This window comes from Corvus kubaryi, unplaced genomic scaffold (genome assembly GCF_017639235.1).
Source record: "Corvus kubaryi isolate FWS band 111438036 unplaced genomic scaffold, C.kubaryi_AGA036_p1.0 37397, whole genome shotgun sequence".
NCBI classification, from domain to species: domain Eukaryota; kingdom Metazoa; phylum Chordata; class Aves; order Passeriformes; family Corvidae; genus Corvus; species Corvus kubaryi.
The window spans coordinates 6,458,977-6,480,203 of NW_024581136.1; the positions used below are offsets into that span (position 1 = coordinate 6,458,977).

The 21,227-nt window shown below is 36.9% G+C and overlaps 2 protein-coding genes across 4 annotated transcripts in view; both read left to right on the forward strand.

Annotated features, from left to right (window-relative positions):
• RASA2 (RAS p21 protein activator 2) overlaps nt 1-7,073 on the forward strand; it is a 45,971-nt gene extending 38,898 nt beyond the window's left edge. For both annotated transcript variants that reach the window (XM_042041872.1, XM_042041873.1), the window contains 7 exons: nt 426-499; nt 1,527-1,633; nt 1,920-2,002; nt 2,840-3,048; nt 3,796-3,899; nt 4,494-4,683; nt 5,573-7,073. In XM_042041872.1, the coding sequence (XP_041897806.1) occupies nt 426-499; nt 1,527-1,633; nt 1,920-2,002; nt 2,840-3,048; nt 3,796-3,899; nt 4,494-4,683; nt 5,573-5,603 (798 nt within the window). In that variant the 3' untranslated portion in view covers nt 5,604-7,073. The remainder of the gene's footprint in view (nt 1-425; nt 500-1,526; nt 1,634-1,919; nt 2,003-2,839; nt 3,049-3,795; nt 3,900-4,493; nt 4,684-5,572) is intronic.
• A 6,986-nt stretch (nt 7,074-14,059) lies between these two features.
• On the forward strand, nt 14,060-21,207 carry RNF7 (ring finger protein 7). 2 transcript variants are annotated; one of them, XM_042041771.1, is made up of 3 exons: nt 14,060-14,284; nt 17,415-17,462; nt 18,935-18,991. In XM_042041771.1, exons 1-3 carry the CDS (start codon nt 14,114-14,116, stop codon nt 18,989-18,991), a joined length of 276 nt encoding a protein of 91 aa, XP_041897705.1. In that variant the 5' UTR covers nt 14,060-14,113. The 2 variants fall into 2 exon arrangements, with proteins under 2 accessions (XP_041897705.1, XP_041897704.1); XM_042041770.1 differs by having other exon boundaries at nt 14,076-14,291; nt 18,935-21,207.
• The last annotated feature ends 20 nt before the right edge of the window (nt 21,208-21,227 follow it).

The window sequence follows — 21,227 nt, forward strand, 5'->3', positions numbered from 1 at the left end:
TCATTATTAGAAGGTGGTGGTTTTGTTCAGTTTTCTACTAGAGAGAAAAAAAAAAGTAGTGGTCTGTTTCAGACATTAAAAAAAACCCCAAACCAAAAAAACAACATAGCAAATCAATACAGTCAAATACAGAAGAGTTATACATAGTGAACTTAAGCTAATTTAGTTTAAAACTTTAAGTATACATTTTTTGAAAGAGACTTTATTGGATTTCTGTTTAGGAACTCATTAAAGAAAATGTGTGTGAGTGCTGGGCATCCCTTGTTACATTGTTCCAAGGCCCTGCAATATGTGTTCAGATGTTGCATAACATAACTGTTCTGTTCTAGGAGAAATTGCACATTTATATTTTCAGAATAGCTTTTTCATTTTCTTGTGTTTCTAAATAGTGTATATTTGTATTGCCTGTGGTTTTTTTCCTTAAGTTCCTAGATGATGTTTCCTCTACCGAGATTAAAGAGCCCAGTGGCGTGAGCGAGCCAGTACATCTAAAAGAAGGGTGAATATATTTTGAATTTATATTGTGCATAACAGAATTGACTTCAGTGTTTTTTCATTAATGCCAGATTCAGATTAATGCATATTAAAATGTCTGATATACTTTAGAAATTATATTTGTAATTTAGAGAATTCTTAGGTGGCAGAATTAGTTTAAAAGAACAGATGCCAGCTCTAATACTTTAAATGCTTTTTTAAATACTTCAAAAAGTAATTAAAAGTAGCTGAATACCTATTGAAGACTGACTGCATTACTGTCACAGTTCAGCATGTGCTCTGTGATGGTTTTTGAGGATTGTGAAAGTGTATGTTAAAAGAACGTTATTAATTTAGAATTATTCTACATGCTGTATAAGCCCAGCCAGCTAAATGTTCTGCTTTTAAAGTTAGATAAATAACTATTCTGTAATTGAAGTATTTAATATTTAGTGATAGAATGCTGTTAAATAAATTGAGGCGAAAGTCACTCTTCCTAAGAAATGAACTGTCTTTTTTGTGATGTTGATCCAGAATAGGTGATGATTCAACATTCATGGGGAAAAAATATTTAAATTTATTTGAGAAGCAGGTTTATAAGAAGAAAAGGCTTTTCTGTGAAACAGGCATCCAAATTTCAAAAAACCAAGAAACATGTCTCTTATTAAGATACTGAATAGACATGAAGGAGGAAACTGTAGTGGACTCAACACTATTATAGTAGTAAATTGATGGATGTTGTTAAAAATTTGGAATTCTGGATCTGAATAAGTTATGTATCCCCTCCAAATTTACTGCCACAAGCACCACTCTGGACTGTGTGTTTTTCAAACTCCTTTCCTGTTTTTGGAACCTGGTACATGATCACCATCTCAGGAGGTAATCTTGAAGACCTGTTTTGAACAAGTAGTAGATTTTTTTTTTTTTTAATGTACAGTGAAGTAGATCTTTATGTGGCTGCATGATGAACAATAATGTCTTATCTCAATAAATGCTTTTGAAAGCTCTTCAGAATACTAAGGGTTGCATTCCGTTTGATGCTCTCTTTACAGAGAAATGTACAAAAGAGCTCAGGGAAGGACTCGGATTGGTAAGAAGAATTTCAAGAAGCGGTGGTTCTGTCTAACAACTAGAGAATTCACATACCACAAACAGCAAGGTAAATAATGTTTATTTTACATTTATTTTTAATTTTCAGTATTTTCTAAGTGTTTGTATATTTTTTGTGCTTTTAAAAGTGTGTAATTTTTTTTCCTTACCTGAAATACCTCTGATGTACTTTAGTTACTTTAGTCTTGATTAATCGAGGCTTCTGTCTGATTCATGCCTATTTTTTCAATGATAAAAATGCATATTTTGAGAGCATGAACTGCAGTGTCAGTGCCCTGAGATCATAAAACAGTTCTTAAAGATTGCTTCACTCCTCTGTTTACAATTTTTTACAGATAAAGAACCAATTTTCACAATTCCCATCAAAAACATCCTTGCAGTGGAGAAACTTGATGAGAGCTCCTTCAACAAGAAAAATGTGGGTCAAAAGATAGTTTATATGTGATTCTTGATGTGTTCTTTAAATAAAAGAATGTAACTAGCTTACAGAGTTGATGAAACCCCATTACTAAACACTTCAACAAAAAGTCTTTTATGGACCAGGAATAAAAATCTGTATGCAGTATCTCCAAGTACTCTGAACATGGAAATTAACCTGGAAATTTGGATATCTGCACCAACTTTCCTGACTGATTGTGACTTTGTCCCCCTCACCAAATTTCTGGAATGAAGGTTATAACTACACGACCTTATTAGAAAGCACTTGGAATTATATTATGTACTATGAGAAATGTATTATTACCAAACATTTATTTATTCCTTTTGATGAGAACTTCCTCATGGCCTTGTTCTGCCCTTGAACACATTGGTTATTTCAGTTCTTGTGCGAATCCAAACGTCTGAGGCAGTGATAAAAGTACAGCTGTCACTAAGGCTGAGGATGGCTAAAGGAGAGACTTCTGGGAATCTTCTGTTGCTGCCAGGATATGAAGCATGAAGGTTGTGCTTCATGGAATCTGGGGTCACACTTTAAGGATATGTGGATGAAGAGGATGGAAGATGCATCCTGTTCTAATTTATAAGGATTCTTTCTTAGATGAGGAAGTGGTGTAGACAGAACACAGGGAGCTGTTCTGGTGGGGCTTTTCTCCTCTGTGTAGTGGAAAGAGGTGAAAAGTCTGCCATTCTCTCATCTCACTTTCTGTCTTAATTTGACTTCATTGAATTGCCTGAGCACTGAAATCTATTTTGACATATTCGAAGTTGCTCAGTAACTGGATTTTTTACTCAGCAGAGTAATGTGTTTCTTCTACAGATGTTTCAAGTACTCCATGGAGAAAAGCCACTCTATATCCAAGCAAATAACTGTGTAGAAGCCAGTGAGTGGATAGAGGCTCTTTGCCGGGTAACGAGGTGCAACCAGAGGAGGCTGAGCTTTTACCACCCCTCTGCTTTCCTGAATGGGAACTGGCTCTGCTGCAAGGCCACCATGGAGAACACTGAGGGCTGTGCTCGCTGCACCGCGTAAGTCCCTTCCCAGGTGGAAAAGGTTCCAGGAAGTGTGTGAGTCACTCTGCAGCTTGAAAATGTGGAAGCAAGGCTTTCCCTATCTAATTTAGCAAGTGATGCCACAGAAACGTGCCATAGTGATAAGGCACAAACAACTGGATTTCACTAAGTCTATTAGTTTGTCTGCCACCCTGTGGAGGTAATCAATTCAGCATGGAAATCATAAATACCCAATGGCTGAGATCTTTTCATGCAAATATTTAATTCAGATGCCAGGCTGAATGCAGAAATATGACACACCTAGATCACCTGTATAAAATAATGAAAATACTCTGCTGCAGAAAGTTCAGCCTGGAATTTCTCTCTCCTTAATGACTTTGTCTTGTTTTATACAATCACTTTTTTTTTTGAACTTCACATATGTTAAAGCAGTGCACTAAGAAAGTCAGCTAAATAATCTCAGATGTAGATTCTAACAAATCATTTGGGTTTTGTAGGTATGTTGGAAAAATTAATAACATCTTACAGTGCTTTAATATCTTTTTAGAAGCTGCTGATTTTTGAAAACAAACAAATGCTGTGATTTCTTTCAAAAAAATATCCTAACCTGCGTAGGTTATATCATTTACAGACGTAAGTTTCATGAAGCTGTCTATGAGCGATAAACATGTTAAAAGGCTGTGTATATTGAAAAAGGAACAGTTTTTACTTGCTTTCAAGAATTACTGATATTGATTACCTGTCTCTTTGCTCACCTTTTAGAGATGTTCCTGCTGATACTCAAATTGAGATTGATGGAGACAGAGAGACAGAAAGAATTTACTCACTTTTCACTGTCAACAGGTCTAAACTACAGAAGTTGGAAGGTACTCAAATGATAATTAAGAAGAATTACACTGATACTCAGTTCTAGTTCTCTAGGCCAACAACATCATTTTGAACAATTAACTGAATTTAACAATTCATCTGAAAATAATGGAAAGTAGAGAAAGAGATTGAATTTTTATCTTCTCAGCGCCCTGGTGTCTGATGTTCTTCAGGCATTTCTTTACAGTAGATATCAGGCATTGTTCTTGAATTTCCATATATGTAATATCTTTAATAGTTTAAACAGAGAGACTGCACCTATAGCTGATTGCTTTTCTGCCTGTGCCGTCCCTTTCCCGTCTGTGATGAATTCTATTGGACATGGTTTTGGTGCAAGAAAGCACTGAACTTCTCTTGATGTGAAGAGGAGAGAGCTGGATGCTCAAGATGCTGAACATGACTAGCAGAGAATAAGCTACAGAATTGTAAATACATTTAGTTGATACTGTCTCCTGCTTTTATCTTAATCCATTTTATGTGTAAGCCAGAATAACTTTCCATTTCAGAATTTTGGAGTTACCATTTACATAAGAGTTAGATTTGTTCTTTAATTGTTGAAATTCTAAGTGGGATGATTGTGTTTGTTTTTGTAGAGGCTTGTGGAAGTATAGCAGTCTATCAAGGTCCTCGAAAAGAACCAGATGATTATTCTAACTTCACAATTGAAGATTCTGTAGCAACTTTTCATACACTTCAGCAGATAATAGATACAGTAGAAAAGCTGAATGAATCACATGAAAAATACCAGAAGAAGAGATCATCTAGTGCCAAATATGGTAGTGAGTAAGTATCCTATGTAATTTTGACATTGATAAATGTGTATTTTGAAAAAAATTAATCATGGAACAAGGCCAGGCTTGTTGGAGTAGAGATAATGAAGGTAAAGGTATAGTTAGACAACACAGACATGGAGAGAATAGAATGCATCATTTGTAGTAGTATGGCTTTTTACCAGCTGTTGAAGATCCAAGTTCTTGTGCAGGATTCCTCTGTTCCTGTTGAGATTCCTTTAAGTGGGTGCAGTGACTCTTTGTTTCCTTGCAACTTAACATTTGAAGTGCACACAAAATTTATTCATAACAGTATGCCTACCTTCTAATTCTTTTTTTTCTTTTTTTTCTATTTTTTCTTTTTTTTTTTCCAAAATTTTGGTTTAATAATTAAAGTATTGAGTTATATGAAACTGTCAAAATTTTACTGCTGAAACATATCTTTCAGGCAGTATATTTACTGTTTGTATTTCACTTGCCATACTCGATGATAAATACTATTTCTTGTGAAGGTAAAAAACCCTGTTCTTTGGAGTACATTGTTGTTCCAGAGCACATTCTTTAATTCTCTTCAGTCCTGGCTTACGCCTATGGAACACCACTAGCAAGTTTTCAGATTTCTTCTTTGCATCAATAAGGATTGATTCACCAGGAAAAAAAGAAAAGCTCAAACCCTGATTTGGCTTGCCTGAGTTAGTGTTTGATCCAAGTTGTTTAGAAAAATTGACTATGATTTAGAAGTCCCATGTGAAAGTAAATGAAGTCTTTGCAAATCACAAAATTTCACAATTAATGGTAGAAATGGGGTTTTTTTGCTTGATAAATTGAAATTGTATTATGAGAACAAAAAAGCAAATGTTAACCTTAAAAATATTTACATATAATATTTTGGTTTTTTGCAGAGAAAATCCGATTGTTGGAAAAGTTTCCTAACCAAAACAAACTGGCCCACTTGGATGAAAAAAGAAACTGGAAATGTTCTAGAGTGTTTTGGTTTTTTGTTTCGTTTCTTTTTTTAATTCATTATATGCATTTTTGCAAAGTATTTAAGAATGAACATACATGCTAGTTGTGTTGACAATCTATTTAATATTTAATAGAAAAATACCTTCTTGAAAATCTGGTCTTTAAGGTTTATTCTCATTTTGCTGAAGAACTTGAAGTTCCAGGTTCTTGAAGTAACAGGTGTGAATAAGTCCAAATGTTGTTTTGCCATTGCTGTCTTATTGGAAAGAACTTTCTAAACAAATAAGCTTTTTCATGGAAGAAAATCCGCACTGCATTTGTTGGTTGGATTACATCTCAGTACATACACTGCAAACTTGCATGAGTTTACCATGAGTGCCTGCCCTGCTGATACAGATCTTGAAATAGAAATCCCAAGCTCTTATGATGTGGAAAAGATCTGAAGCTTCTTCACACTCGATACATTTGACTTATTTTTTCCTTGTATTAGGTGTTGTCAGAACTTGATTTATCTACAGTTGAAGTTCTGTAGAACCATGCAGTATGCTGCAAATAATCTGGACAGCAGATACCAGTGTTAGTTATGTTATTAAGTACTAAAGAAGAAATCAGGGAACTTACGTTGTACCTCTTGTTTACATTTGGGGTGAGTAATACATGGAGTGACATTAGACCACTGTCTATTTTCTTTAGCATTTTTTAAGGTACATTTTTTTCTTAATCTAAAAAGAGGTGCAGGGTAGTAACGTTCTTGTTAAATAGGTTTGCCTACAGATAGAAAAATTTAAATGTGAACAGATTGTCGTTAAGTACTGATCAATTAACATCATCCCATGTATGATTTAATATCTTGTTTTTATAAAAAGTAATAACTACGTCCAGCTCAACTTTTAACTACAAATCTAATAAATAATCTCTATTATAATCACTCAAAGCACTTTAGATATCTGGAGTATCCCAGATTATTTTTAGATACTTTGTAGTATCTGCTTGTTATGATCAGTTGAATGATCAACTTGTTTTGTCTTTAAGCAATGCTTCAGTGAATATTTTTGTATCTTTAGCTTCGTGGATTAATATTTGCCACTTAACACAATTTTAAACTGGCATTCCTGACTTTAGTAAGATCAATTTTTGCTCACTTCATCTGAGAAGTTAGGTTTATGCTGAGAAAAAGTGTATGTGTATAACCAGGAAGAAGCAAAGGTATTACTGTGGCAACTTTGCTTCATCAGTATTAAATACAATGGTACTCCTTGGAATATTATTTTTATTAAAAGTTGTATGTGGTACTTTTATTTTTAAAGCATTTTCTGTGGGGTCTTTTGTTGTTTTTGCTGGGTTTTTTTTTTAGGTTTTGGGGTTTTTTTCCAATCATGACTTGGCCAAATTAATTAGGAATGTAACTTAGAATAGAAATACACAATGCTTGAAACAGTAAGATGTTGAAATTACCACATATTTAATATACTGTTGTAGGAAGGCTTTCTGTAATAGAAACAAGGTGGCAAGACAGGATTGAAATTTCTTTGGAATGAATGTAACTTGTTAGAATGACTATTGGGCTTAATACCAAGATACATTAGAATATCTGGGATTCAGTACTAGGATCTACAACATCACAATTATTTAATCACCTCAGCTGGTTTTGCCTTTTCCTTTTTTACACATTTGATGTGTTGAACAGGACTTTTATTTGCCAACAGTTGAAATTGAGGGAGAATACAGCAAGGCCAATAAATGTGTTTTGCCAAGGTAAAGGTAAAGATTAATTGTCGTTAATCAAAAGCTGCCATTAAACAAAGTTGAATGTGGTTGAGTGTCAGATTTAGGTTTTGTTGTATATGAATTAACCCTGTGGCAAACCCTCTTCCTTGGAGCCATTTTTTGTTGTTTTCAAAGTCAAATTTGTGAAAAATTGAGTTGTATACTCTTGCAATGTTGGGGGGGTTTTAATATGCACTTTTTTTTTTTTTTTTTTTTTGCTTTGGTACTGGAATATTGAGAAAAAAACCTAAAAGGCCATTGAATACTTGTGACCATTAAGATTTGATTTCTCATGTTATAATGTTTTAAAGTGCAGTAGATGTTCTAGAATTTAATTAGGTACAAGTAGGATGATTAATAATAAAAGTTGCCTTCATTTTGATTAGTCTAGAAAAGTGATGTTATTCAGTAATTAGTTCTGTTAGGATTGTAAAAGTTTTAATGTTATTATGATGATGTATTGTTGAATGTATTTTTATTTAAATTTTATTTTCTTATCAAGACATTAAAATGTTTTGTAACATTGCTTGAGAATAACTCAGAAATAAATTACAACAAACCTGAGATAAGCTGTGTGTTTACTGTGAGCCCTGGCTGTTTAAAATGTTAGCATTTAGCTGAATGAATTGGGGTAACATACAGGACTTGGGTATAAAAAGAGAAACCTAATTGATGGTGGGGGCAGAACCCACCAAAATTAACCTGGGGGATCTGGCTTGGTCATCTACAGCATTGTTGCATTCTAAATTGGTGGTTGGGGAGAGACGTGGTAGTTCATCATTTAATGTAACAGCTTGCAGAGAAGCCTTAGGAATTTGTTTAAAAAGTTTGCAGTGATTAGTCTGGTGTGTTGAAACATAGCTCGTACTGTGTTGTTAGGGATAGGTGACTGATTTTTTTCTTGTTACTGATTTGTGTTCCATTACCTGTGCTGTGTACCAGTACAGGCTGTAGAATTTGTCAGAACAATTTAAAATATATTGTATATAAAAAAAATAGTGTTTACTTTTCTCAATCTGCTTTCTTTTTTTTATGTAATCTGGGCACTTTTTTTGCCACCCATTCTCCCCTCTTATGTTTATGAGCCTTTTTTATATGGCAGTTTTGTACAAGCACATTTTAATGTCCTGAGGTGTTTTGTTTCCTTGTGCAGAGAATGGACCTGTTGTCCTTTGTTGCTGGCATGGAAGCTTCTGTTAAATTAGTTACAGGGCAAACCTTCTGGCCATTTTGGAATTAATTTTGAGGTAAGATGTATTAAGGCCCGATATGAGTGGTCACTACATTCATTTGTAGCTATTAGAAAGCAGAGGAATATAAATATGAAATTGGAAGTACAGGAGGAATTTTTTTGTGTGTGAACATTAAAAAAAAGAATTGTATGTGTTCTGTAATGATTATAGCAGAGTGATCCTTTCTTTTCTCTGCTAATGTACTGCCTTCTCTAACCATTCCACTAACCTGAGTTTTCTCTAACCCGTGACACGAAAAGGGTATTCCCATTTCAGATCTGTAGATGTGTCACTCAGGGACATGGTTTAGTGGTAGACTGGGCAGTGTTGGGTTAACAGTTGAGCTTGATGATCTTAAAGGTCTTTTCTAATCTAAATGATTCCACTAATAAATATATGATAAATGCTTTACAAGACATTATCTTTAATTCCTGGTCATCTGTATGTATTTTAAATTACAAAGTTTGCAGCATTTACTCACGTGATAAGGACAGATTCAGTATTGTGTTTAAAAGAGCATGCACATGAAATCAAAATTATGCCAATAAGATCCCAGTAACAAGCAACTTCCAGTAGAATGGACAAATGCATGCAATTTACTTAAAGTTCTTACAAATACTTACAGAAGCATATATAACTAAGGGTTAGATGATTTATGCACATTAAATAAACCAGAAATTCTTTCATAGCAGTAAGGAGAGTATGTGAGTGTTACTGTGTCCAGCTGTGATGAGACTGCTGCTGAAATACTTTGTGTATTCCTGAGATTCATCATAATAAATAACTGTTTAAAAAAAAGTTAATTTCAGAGTTAAGAGTAGAGCTGTAAGAATTGGGAATATAGACTGTAATTCAGCTAAATTACTTAGAAAGGCACTTTGTGTACCTAAATCAGGGACAAAAAAGTTGATAATTGATTGATTTACAATCAGAATGAGATTTTAAAAGATCCAGGGGCTACAATGTTCAGGAAATGCATATGCTTTGTAAGAATTTAATTAGGTACAGAAATTAAGAATTTTAATTAGGTATTCTTGGTAAGAATATTTTGGGTAATTTTTTTTAAATAAAAGCAAATAGATCACCTTGCTGAAATGCTTTTAAAATATTCTTTATGTTAATAAAGGTGCATGGAAAATAACAATCCATGTATAAATCTTGCTTAATGCAATTTTCCATAGAATTGTATGATCAAGTTTTAAATGTTTCAGTTCATCGTTATTTTAGCGTAATTGCTGTGGCAGTTGTATGAAGTCCAGTTAACAATTTCACCAAAAAGAGGATGTAAATCATTATACTTATTTTAGAAACTTTATGGTTTTTTGAACCCCATCAAACAATTTAGTTTGCTTTAAGGGGCTGTGATTTTGTTCCCCACTTCCATCTTTCATTTTTGGTCATTCTTTGTACGCAGGGAAAAAAAGCTGAGAGAATCACAGAACAGCCAAAGTAAACCTACTGTGTGACTTAAATTCAAGACGTACAGGTGAAAATCTCTTACCTGGTCCCTCTGATTTCTCAAAAGATCCAAGATATCCTGTGCTTTATGGTGGCAAACTCCAGTGTGTCAGGGAGCAGGGAGAGGCTGCTGTGTCTATCTTGAACAGCAGAAGGCTCCAAAGGCAGGCAGCCCCCTATTCCAGCAGCACTTCCCTCCCGGAGCAGCACACAGGCACCGCTCCAGAGGGCTATTTCAGCAGCTCCCTGAGAGCTCAGGCTGGAGCTCCTGGGGTTTAGCTCAGCCCTTGCTCTTCTGCTCACTGTGACACTGTTGCTGCAGGATACAGAAACAAGCCTTCACCCCGTGGCAAAAAAGCAGGGAACAGAGGAAAAATTGGTAAGAAAGAAACTCCCCTTGAAGAATCAAGTGATCTGCAGTAAAGCTCAGACCTGACAATTAGTTGTATTTTTCATCCACAGACCTTTAAAGTACTTAATGAAATAAAGGGAAGTATCTACAATTTGGTCTCTTCGTTCCATGCTGGGGATGGCAAGACACTATGCTTTGTATGACAATGCAAACTTAAAAAGTCCAAGAGGAAGGAGTATTTCCTCTGTAACAAAAATGTATTTAAAAGGTGCCAGATGCAGGCAAAATGCTTTGTCTGATATTTGGACATTTTCAGTATCTCAAGCCATGAACTGACACACCCCAGAGTACAAGATGCAGTATAAGCCAAGATGTTTTCACAAGTATTTGTACATTGAGACTTCCCATCATCCCAAGCTACACCAGGGGAGGTTTAGCTTGGATGTCAGGAGGTATTTCTTCACAGAAAGGGTGATAAAACGTTGGAATGGGCTGCTCAGGGAGGAGGTGAAGTCACTGTCCCTGGAGGTGTTTAAGGAAAGACTGGATGTGGCACTCAGTGCCGGGGTCTAGTTGACAAGGTGGTGTTGGGTCATAGGTTGAACTTGATCTCAGAGATGGATGAACCAGGGTGTTGTGTGAAGAACAGAGAAGTTCCAAGTGTTTAGACTTCATTAAAACAGCTCAGCAAAATCAGGATCTCTTTAGTCTCTTGTGACACAGGGTTTTCCCATTAAAGCAGAGAGGTTCCTGTGCAGAAGTCATTAAGTCATTTTTTTTTTAATAACTTCTGTAAGGACTTTCCTTCTGTGTATGACATGTCATGAATGTTCATTTGTTTCACTTGAAGAGTAAAGCACAGTGCATTTAGAATTCATAAAGAATCGAATTACTGGCACTTCTCTGTCTTTGAGCTCATTCCTGGACTTTTATGAAGTTCATGGCATATCACATACATATATAGGAATATTTGGATCCCTTTGCTACTCTGTGCAGCAATGTATTTCTGTGATTTATTCACTCCAGTCTCCCATCCAGTGAGATCCTCCCAGTCTAAAAGCATTCAGTTTTTTCCACAAATATATTATGTTTTCCTAATTCCTGTTGTGATTTCCTTTTTATTTCTGCATGCTTCTGTTTCACAGAAACTGTACCTATCAGCATTGGAGTCTGTTTTCCACTTTGTCAATTGCATCAGGCAGCTTCAGTAAACCCCTTAAGAGTTACTACTACAGGTGGGTCTGTCACAGATGGTGGTGTGCTGATACAGCTGTTGCCTCTGCTGTCTTCCTCTCTTGCAGCCCCGCTATTGCCATGTCTCGGCCCTAACTGGCCATTAATAGTCCCATGTAGCATATTCCTATTGGGAAAGAGTCACAGAGAGACATAGATAACCTAGAGTTTAAAAAATAGTTTTGGCAGAGAACTATGCTTTAATTATTTTCTTTGGCAGATAAATTGACACAGTCCTCAAGTGTTTTGATATATGTTAATCTATTGACAGAACAAACAGTAAGTGGGATAACACAGTCCAGCACATGCATCAGTTGACCAAGATAAGCACATACTTACATAACTGTTCTTTGCATTATCATAAAACTGATATTTTTGTAAAACCTTTGTTTTTAATAAAAATAATTTTCAATTCTATGTTTTGGAGTAAACAAACTGGAAAAAGAAAACAACAAAAATCTCAAAAAGTTGTAAGAGGAAAGAAGAAAGGGGGGGGGGGGGGGAAGGAACAAAATCAGGCTGTTTCCAGACATCTCCATTCTCAAAAGGATTCATGAAAATCTGTGCAAGGCATTGTATATCCTTTCAAACCACTGTCTGTGCAACACTCAGAATTCAGAAAGGCGTATAGATAATGAAAATGTTCTTAAAAGGCAATCTGTATATTCATTTGAAATGGGAGTAAGAGTATGAAAAGAACACTTATGGCAGTTATGTAAGTTGGGTGTCAAACACTTGGAGCTTTGAGTATTTTTTACATGGAGACAATCAGAATTGATGAATTACACTGCATCATTACTGTGAAATTATTACAGAAATTTGATTATAGATTGTGTAATATAAAGCAATATTTCAAATTTGGATACCCACTATTACGAACATTGCATTCACAGCTGACAAGTTCTTTTTTTCCCATTCTGTAGCACACAATTGGCTTTAATTCTAGCTGAACAATCACTTGATTGGCTGAAAAGAATTTGGTTTGAGTTCTCCTATTTAGATATTCAATTTGGAATGTTTTCAGTGAATGAGATGAGCAAATGCCCAATCTGAAATAATGTGGTTTTTATTTACAGTTAAAAACAGTGACAATGTACATAGGGAAAAACTCTCTGAAAGAGCTGTCTTGATTTGTGCCACTCTCCCATGTGCTACCTCGTTAATGTCATGTGTGGCTGCAGGGGACAGATGAATTCTTGACTGCCAGAACTATTTCTCAAAAATGGCTTGAAATTTTTCTAATACAGCTCTTTAGGTGATAAAATAGCAAGAAAATAATTTTTAGGTGGGAAGCTATTACTTTATTTCTCTAAGGCAGTATGGACAGTCAAAGGTGCCTGTATCATATTTTCTCTACTTTCACTGCTAGTCTAAGTGGGGTTTATATTTGAATTTGTATCATGTATAGCACATGTGTGTAGGTTTGACAGCACTCCAACATAATTATGATCTCTGTCATACCTTGCTCTTAGAACTGAAAAAGAATTGCATCAGTTAGAGACACAAGGTAAATTGTGTAAAAACCCCAAAACTCCAACAGGCTTTGGTTTCGTTTTTTTTTTTTTTTTTTTAATCTCTATTTAGAGGTAGTTGACATTTTACATAGCAAAAATTAAATGTACTTAAATCTCTGTTTGTTTTTTTAACTTTAGGAACAGATACATTTGAATTTTAAAAATCCATTTTACAAAATGCTTTTACAAAAAGCAATTTTTAATTTAAAACTTTCTGGATTACATCTAGTCCCAGTAATTCAAATTCAAAAGTGTAGTGATGGTTTTAAACATGGAAATGAATTATGAGTTAAAAGAGTGGAGTTGGCAAAGGTAACTGAACACTGTGAACTAAGAGAAGTGTGAATCAGCCAAGTTAAAATATCTTTTTCACATGTTGTTTAATAGTGTTCAAGATGCTTCTGAATAGATAGTTGAGAAATGTAGAAACATAAAATCCTTAAGATCAATATAATTTTTTTTTTTTTTTTTACTTTATTACCAAGGTAGCCAAAGTGCACACCACTGCTGAAGCGTGTGGCTTTTTCTATTAGCAGTCTAAGGAAACGTGTTAAATTGAAAGATTGGGTTGTCTCCTCATAATCAAGGCAGTCCAGTCCATTGGTAAAGTTGCGATTGATTCACTTGCACTACAAGTGCTCATAGTACTCTGCGTATGAGGAGAACATCCTTCATGAGCCATGCTAAGTTGGCACCTGCTAGGTGTCTTGCTGAAACATAAAAAGCGCTCTAAAGCTCTGTGAATGCATTCGGTCTCGCAGACAGGCCTCCTTCCGCCGCGGGGCCGGGCCCCTCCCGCCAGGCCTTTCCCGCGCCGCCGCCGCCGGGCCCGTTCCGCTCTCCGCGCCGCGGGCGGGGCTGCGCTGCCGCCGGAGGGTGGCGCTGCCGCCCGCGCGGCCGCCGCGTCCCCGCCCCTCCGCCATGGCCGATGTGGAGGACGGGGACGAGCCCGGCGCCCCCCACTCGCTGCCGGGCTCCGCGGGCTCCAAGGCAGGCGTCCCCGACAAGATGTTCTCGCTGAAGAAGTGGAACGCGGTGGCCATGTGGAGCTGGGACGTGGAGTGCGACACCTGCGCCATTTGCCGCGTGCAGGTCATGGGTAAGCGCCGGCCGGGCCGTCGTGGCCTCGGGGCGGGGGGCCTGGGCCGGGCCTTGGGCCGTGCCCGCCGCCCTGGGCACGGCGGGCGCAGGGCAGAGACGCGGTTTCCGGCAGGAGGGGGGGCTGATGCCTCCCGCCTCCGCTTCCTCCTCCGCGCCTTCCCCGGAGGGAGGAGGAGGAGAAGGAGGAGGGCCCCGCGGGGGCCGGGCCGCTGCTTTCCAGGGGCCACACGCGGCCCCGTCGGGCAGCGCGTGCCCCCTGCCCGGCCCCGCCGCACGCAGGGCCTGGGCCCCGCCGGACTGTTCGGTCACCGTCCCCGTCACGTGCAGTGCCGCCTTCGTCGTGAGGGCTGGTGCTCGTCTGCGGGCAAACTCCGCAAGCGCTGGCTTACAGCCGAGCTGAACCCAGTGCTGCGTGTGTGGGGCTGCTGTTTGTGTGGTGGGTTTTGTTAAGGGTTTATTGTTTGGGTTTGGTTTTTTTTTTTTATGAAGCAGTTAGGGATGTACATATAAATTCATTTTTCAAATCTGTTAATCTAGGGCGTCTGACCCTACTTCACAAGCGTGATTGCTGGTGCAGTTTAACACACATAAATGTACTGAGAAATGGTTTTGAAATCCAGAGACTGTTTGAAAGCACCTCCATTGTTGAATGGTATTACTGATTTCTGACACTTTTGTGAAATATGATATTTATCCTGATTCTTCGAAAACTGTTTAAATTCTTCCTTTATTGTATGTCCAATTTTATTGTTTAAATTGTTTAAATTCTTCCTTTATTGTATGTCCAATATGTCCAATTGCATATCCAATTTTTACTATTGGGCTGAATCATCCTAGATATAACTGTCCTCTCGGTTGGACTTGCAACACTTTGGCAGGAAAAATGACGCAAGATTCCCTCCAGAGCACCTTGGTTTTTTAGGGCCAGGAACCATGATACTGAAAATGAAGTCAAGATTTGGTTTAACAGAAATGAGACAAAATATGCAATGCTGTCATTTCTCATAAACATTTTTACTGACAACCTGCTATGGAACAGCAGAGGCAAAAGGGTGTACTAGAGGAAAAAAGATGCAGCTCAGACTTAAGTGGTGGGAGATTAATTGTTTTGAAGATTATTTGCTTTTGTATGGTAAACAGAGGCCACTCTGGAAATACGAAATTGGCTTCATTTGCCATGTAAACCATAATTTCAGAAATGTATTTATCCCCATTGTAGCTAGCCTGTTACAGGACACTATAAAAAAAAAAAAAGTCTTACATTAACAAAATCCTACCCAGAGCTATTATAAAAGTTAAAAAAAGAAGTCATTTTTTTCCTAACTAGACGAAGGGAGTACTTTTAATCTGAAACTATCAGAAAAATCTGGTAACCATTTTTTGAGAACAAACCACGTTGTTAGAATGTGAAACTTGATCATTACCGACTTCAGTTTAGCAATTTCATGTTGACCCTGCCAGAGCGGGTCTGGCTCCTGTAGTGCCACTGCGTCTACAGTAACCTTAGGTGGAAGGCAGTGCCAGACTTAGACTGGCGCTTGTTGAAAGTTAGTTTGTTTGACTTTTGCAAGGGAAGGAGGTATTAGTTGGCTCCATTTTCTACTGGTTTAACTCTTTGAACCAATGTGGTCTTAGATGCACAAGGGAAAGAGGCAAAAATGCAGGTGTTAGCTGGGAAGCTCAGGATTGCAGCTGTACTGGCTTTGCTGTCCTTAGCCTTTCAGACTGACTGCCTTGGGGTTATGATGTAGGAGTGGGGACAGCTTGCTTTGGTATGGTGGCAGTGATTTCTGTCCTTGGCTCTCTGTGCTGCGCCTCTGTCTGGAACTGCAACTCTAGGGCTCGATAGGACAGCTGATTTATTGTGACTCTTTCTGCCCTGACCCCAGATCAGTAGGCTCCCACACACCACGATACAAGTTGAAACACTTCGGCTGAATCTTCCCAACACCTTGGCCCTTAACTGCTGTTGAAATATAAATTATAGGAACAGACAACAAGAAACTTTTGCGTTTATCTCAGTGAGGAAAGGGCAGCTGTTTTAGAGTTCTCTCCTCTTTGTTCTCTATTACCTGAGAAAAGGAGGAATGTCCAGGCAGATCAGTCTAAAATAGAAGTACTGATCCTATCTGGCAGAGACAGCAAAAATACTCAAATCCAAATTCTTGTAGCATGTTATGGTTTTGTCTTCTGGGAGAATACGGTCCAACTAGTGGCACGTAGGCCAGATCCGACCTGCAGACACTTGTTTAAACTAGTTCCTTTTCTTTGGAGGAGAAGAAAATGTGTTTGCTTACATAACCATTGAACACTTTCTATTGTGCATGATTTGTGCACGTGTGTCTGTGGCAGCCCATGTTGGGGCAAAGGAGAAGCAAAGGCATTTTTCCACTGTATTGTGTGGCACAGTAGGAAGCCTGGAAGTTGTCACTCTTGTATCTTACTGAGTCCTGGACCTGCCATCCAATCCTAAAGCCACAGACTGGAGAGCATAAAGATGATAAATACTTTTAATTAGATATTTTTCCATACTTATTAATATATATTATCAAATGTACTGCTGTATTTGTATGCATATCTGACTCCTGTGAAAATTAGATGCAGGTACTTGTTAAGGGAAGCCACTATAAAAAGTAATAGGTGGTGGGAGTTGTGGTGAGATGCACAGCCTAAAAAATCAAAATTGTGAATGACTTCCTTAAAAGGAGATGCTGACATCTGAAAAACAAAGTCCTGTAATTAGTGTTTGGCTTTGTGCTTGCACTGGTCTTAATATGCCTAAGTGCCTTGGCACAAATCTGCGGGCTTTTATATCTACAAAATGGAGAAGGCGTTTTTTTCAGCAAAAGTTATGAAAATACCAAAGCAATGGAAAATAAACAAAACATGCTGGAGAGTTCAGAGTCCTTCTTATCTCTTTCAGATATATGTATTTCATTGTCATTTGCATAGTTTTAGAATTTAGGAGGGCTATTTAATGTTTAAGGGCCAAACTAGACATCAAAACTTGAGATTTTTACCTCTGTAAATTTGTTTTAGAGTTTATGTTTTCCTCTGACAAACCTATTCTTAAGATGGAATCCTGAGAATCAAATTGAGTCTTGTTCTTGTTTACTTTTAGATGCCTGTCTTAGATGTCAAGCTGAAAACAAACAAGAAGATTGTGTTGGTATGTAGTGACTTCATTGGCTTGTTTTTCAATTGAAGCTTCTCTCAGTGTGGTGCATTTTAAAGTTTGAAGGGAATACTGCTTTTATTAATGCTCAAAAGTAAACTGGTGTTTTGTTCTACATTGTATCGTCTTTTTACATTAGTAGTACTTTATACTTCATTTTTGAGCTAATAACTAATAAAATCAGTTTTCATGTCAGCTGTGCTGTAAAACAAAACAGCTTCCAATTTTCTGTCAACACGTACACAACTAAGAGGTTTTAGTTTCTTTCACTGTGAGCATATTTGAGATCATAATGTACATTTTTCAAGTGGGTAGGAAAAAGCTACTTTTTTCTTCAGAGGTGCCTACCAGAAAACACAGTGGTAGTACAAATAAAAATCCTCTGTTCTGAAATAAATGTGTGTCTGAGTTAGAAAGTGGTATTTTTCCCACTCTTAATTCGGAGATAATGGAGGCAGTGGCTTGGTTGTTCACTTTTCATTTTCAAAAGTGGAATCACTTCAGTTTAAACACAGTCATACCTTCAGTGCCAATGTATGCAAAAGAAAGTCTTAATTTTGACTGTTTAAATTGGAAATAGTTAAAACTATCTCAGAGAGTTTGCTTTAAACCTTCAAGATAACTTTTAAACCAGTGGTAAACCTTTCCGTGCTGTTGAGCTTTGTGTTTTCAAGTATATTGTCTCAAACTTAATCCACTGAGGGGTTTTGATGATTGTTTTAATGGGAATAGGGTTTTCCTGTTCTAAATATCTTAATTGGCTTGCTAAGTGTCCTATTTAAGATAGAGAGGAAAAAGTGTAATTTACAGCACTCCTTTGATTGGTACGCTTGTACTCCTGTGAGGAAAATGTGTGCTGATAAGGAAAAAAAGCAAAGTAACTACATTTTAAAATATTATTCAGGAGTAAATGGATAACAGATAACACTTTTTGTAGTGTTGAAACAGCTGTAGCCTGTGAATAGCTTCTGGTCTAAAGTCCCATTTTAAGACTATATACTGTGTTACATATGCCTCCTTGGTACCATACATTTCAGTTCAAACAGTGCATTTTATATGAGAATTGGGTGATATGCTCTTGTGTGATAGTGAGTCAGTAGTGCATTGGCTTTATTTTGGTACTGAGAAAGATAAGGGGAAGAACTTAAATAGTTGCAGTTATTTCCTGGGCAGAGCTGCTAAATGTGTTTAGACAGCCACAAAACGCTGTCACTTTATACAAGAAGGTGAGAATATTTGCATTTCTTTTTTTAATATTTGGAAATAAGTAAAAGGCTTGATGATGAAACTGACTATCATCAGGATGGTCATAATAATCCAATCTCAGTGGATGAATCAGTGATGACCTGTTTTGTCTCTAAAGTTTCCAATGATTATAAATATTTGAGAGTGATAGTTTGAACCTTGCTGTAGGTGTTGATTGAGCAGCTGAGTGTGACTGGAACATGTTCTTTCTTCTCTTTCAGTGGTTTGGGGAGAATGCAATCATTCCTTCCACAATTGCTGCATGTCCTTGTGGGTGAAACAGAATAATCGCTGTCCCCTCTGCCAGCAGGACTGGGTAGTCCAGAGAATAGGCAAATAAAAACTGGAAGGGTTTCTTTCTGTTGCATTTGTTGGAATGGTGTGTGTGTTATGCCCTATGCTCATGCAGAACGGAATGTGTCAATTAGGACACGACTCACTTGGTTTATCTACTCCAAGACCAGAGTGGGTTTGGTGCAGGCTCCTGGCTGCACAAGGTGCAGTTCGTGGTCAGGCTCACTGCAGGGGTTCCACAATGAAACGAGAGACGCTACATCAACAAATGTATCTGCTATGATTAAAAGTGTTACCTGTATCAGAGCATAGAAACCTGGTGGTGCAGAGTATACCCTAAACACAGATCACTTCATCTTTGATAAATGAACTAAATTAAAAGGGTCACCTTACCTGGTCTGATACACTGCATAGTTTACTGTCAGGATAAAATAATTCCTAAGTAATATTGTATGCAAAAACACTGTATGTTTTTTAAGAAACTGTTCTGGGTTTTAATCTAAAATGAACAGTGTGTAAAACATTTGCTATGTGCTTTTTCCATCACACTGTATTAAACATTTCTAATTTAGGTTTTCTTTATGACTTTTGTTTTGTTGTATCTCTAAGTGTGTTGCTCTATTATATTCTATACATTATTTCTACAACCATAAAATTAAAATTTAACTACATTAATAATGGAGACATGTATTTTTAATCGAAAGATTTTTGGTACTAAGACGTGTATTTGATAATCAGTTAATTAGCGGTGTAGACAATCTTGCTGGTTAGGTGATTAATATAGGAAGCAAACAAAAGTGATAATTTAAATAACCCAAGAAAGGAGGCACTAATTAAATCTAGGGAAAAAAGTTAAATTGTGATTTCATGAAAATTCAGTTGATAGAAATTTCTTTATTATCTTTTTATTGGTCATAATATTTTGGAAGCTTTTTTTCATTTTTGTAGAAATCCTGAATATATCATCATCTTCGAATTTTTTCTTACAGATATTTAAATGCTTGCCTCTAACTTTGTCTTTTCCCTAAATATCCAAATTACTATGAATCTGAACATATGCTGTGGGATTTTTAGAATATATGTAATGGAAAGGGAGAATTATTGCTTTAAATCTGTAACAAATTCAGGCTTAACAAAAATGGTTAATCAACATGGGTGCAATTGAAGCAATATAATATGCATTTTTACTTCAAAATTATTATCTTTAATGTTTAATGTGTTTCTCAGCAGATGTATTTCTATCTAGTTCTAAGTACATTTAAAGAGGTTTATCTTCACTGCATAAAGTAGTTCCAGTCTTTGTGTCATCAAGCATATTGCAGAGTTTACTGTGGTTTTGTTTAATATTGTAATCTTGTTTTTAAGATGTTTTGGTTTTTTAATGTAGCTTTTGTTTCATTACACACTGAGATAAAAAATCCTGAGTCACTGTTACACTGTATCACATCAGTTGTTATTATGCCAGATGATGTCTGTCTTAAAAATGAAAACAAATGTAAAATATGTTAACAATAGTAATGAAGTGCCTATAGCATTTACATTGTTGTGTAGTATTTCTGTATGCGTAAAAGTATTCCCAAAATTTTTGCAAAAAAAGAAAATCTGAGTGGATGTGGAAATAAATTTTAGCTGTCACAGTCAAACTGGATCTTACCTACCATGTATTTTCTCTTCCAAATTTGGTCCTAGGTTCCATCCTGTGACCTCTGGTAATGCCATATCATCCCATCAGAAGACTTTCTTCATATTTCTTTGGTTTATAGGTGAATATGGAAAGTACCAAACCCTGCTTTTAGCTCATGTCACATGCATGGCAAGAGTAGCTGAGAATTACAGTTGTGGAAGAGTTTTTCCAAAGTGTCAGCTCAAAGGGGTGTTGACACAAATGAGGTATTAGGAAAATTTATGTTGAAATCAAAGCAGCTGATATTTGTGTGTATCTCTTTGCATATTATAAGTACCTTGTTGACCAGTGATTGAGGTTCATCTAGAACATAAGGTAATGCATTTTAAGTCCTGCATATTTTCTCTGTGATTTAGAGATTAGCCTAAGTCCCAGTCTTTCTATGAGCTTTGCTCCAGAGAGCTTTTACAAATCATACCCTGATAGGCCATTAGCATGGTTGCTAGTACATCCCCATTTTCAATTCTGTAATTGTTCACCTCTTGTACATGCAAAATAAATCATTTTTACTTCTCACCCAAATGTACTGTTTTATG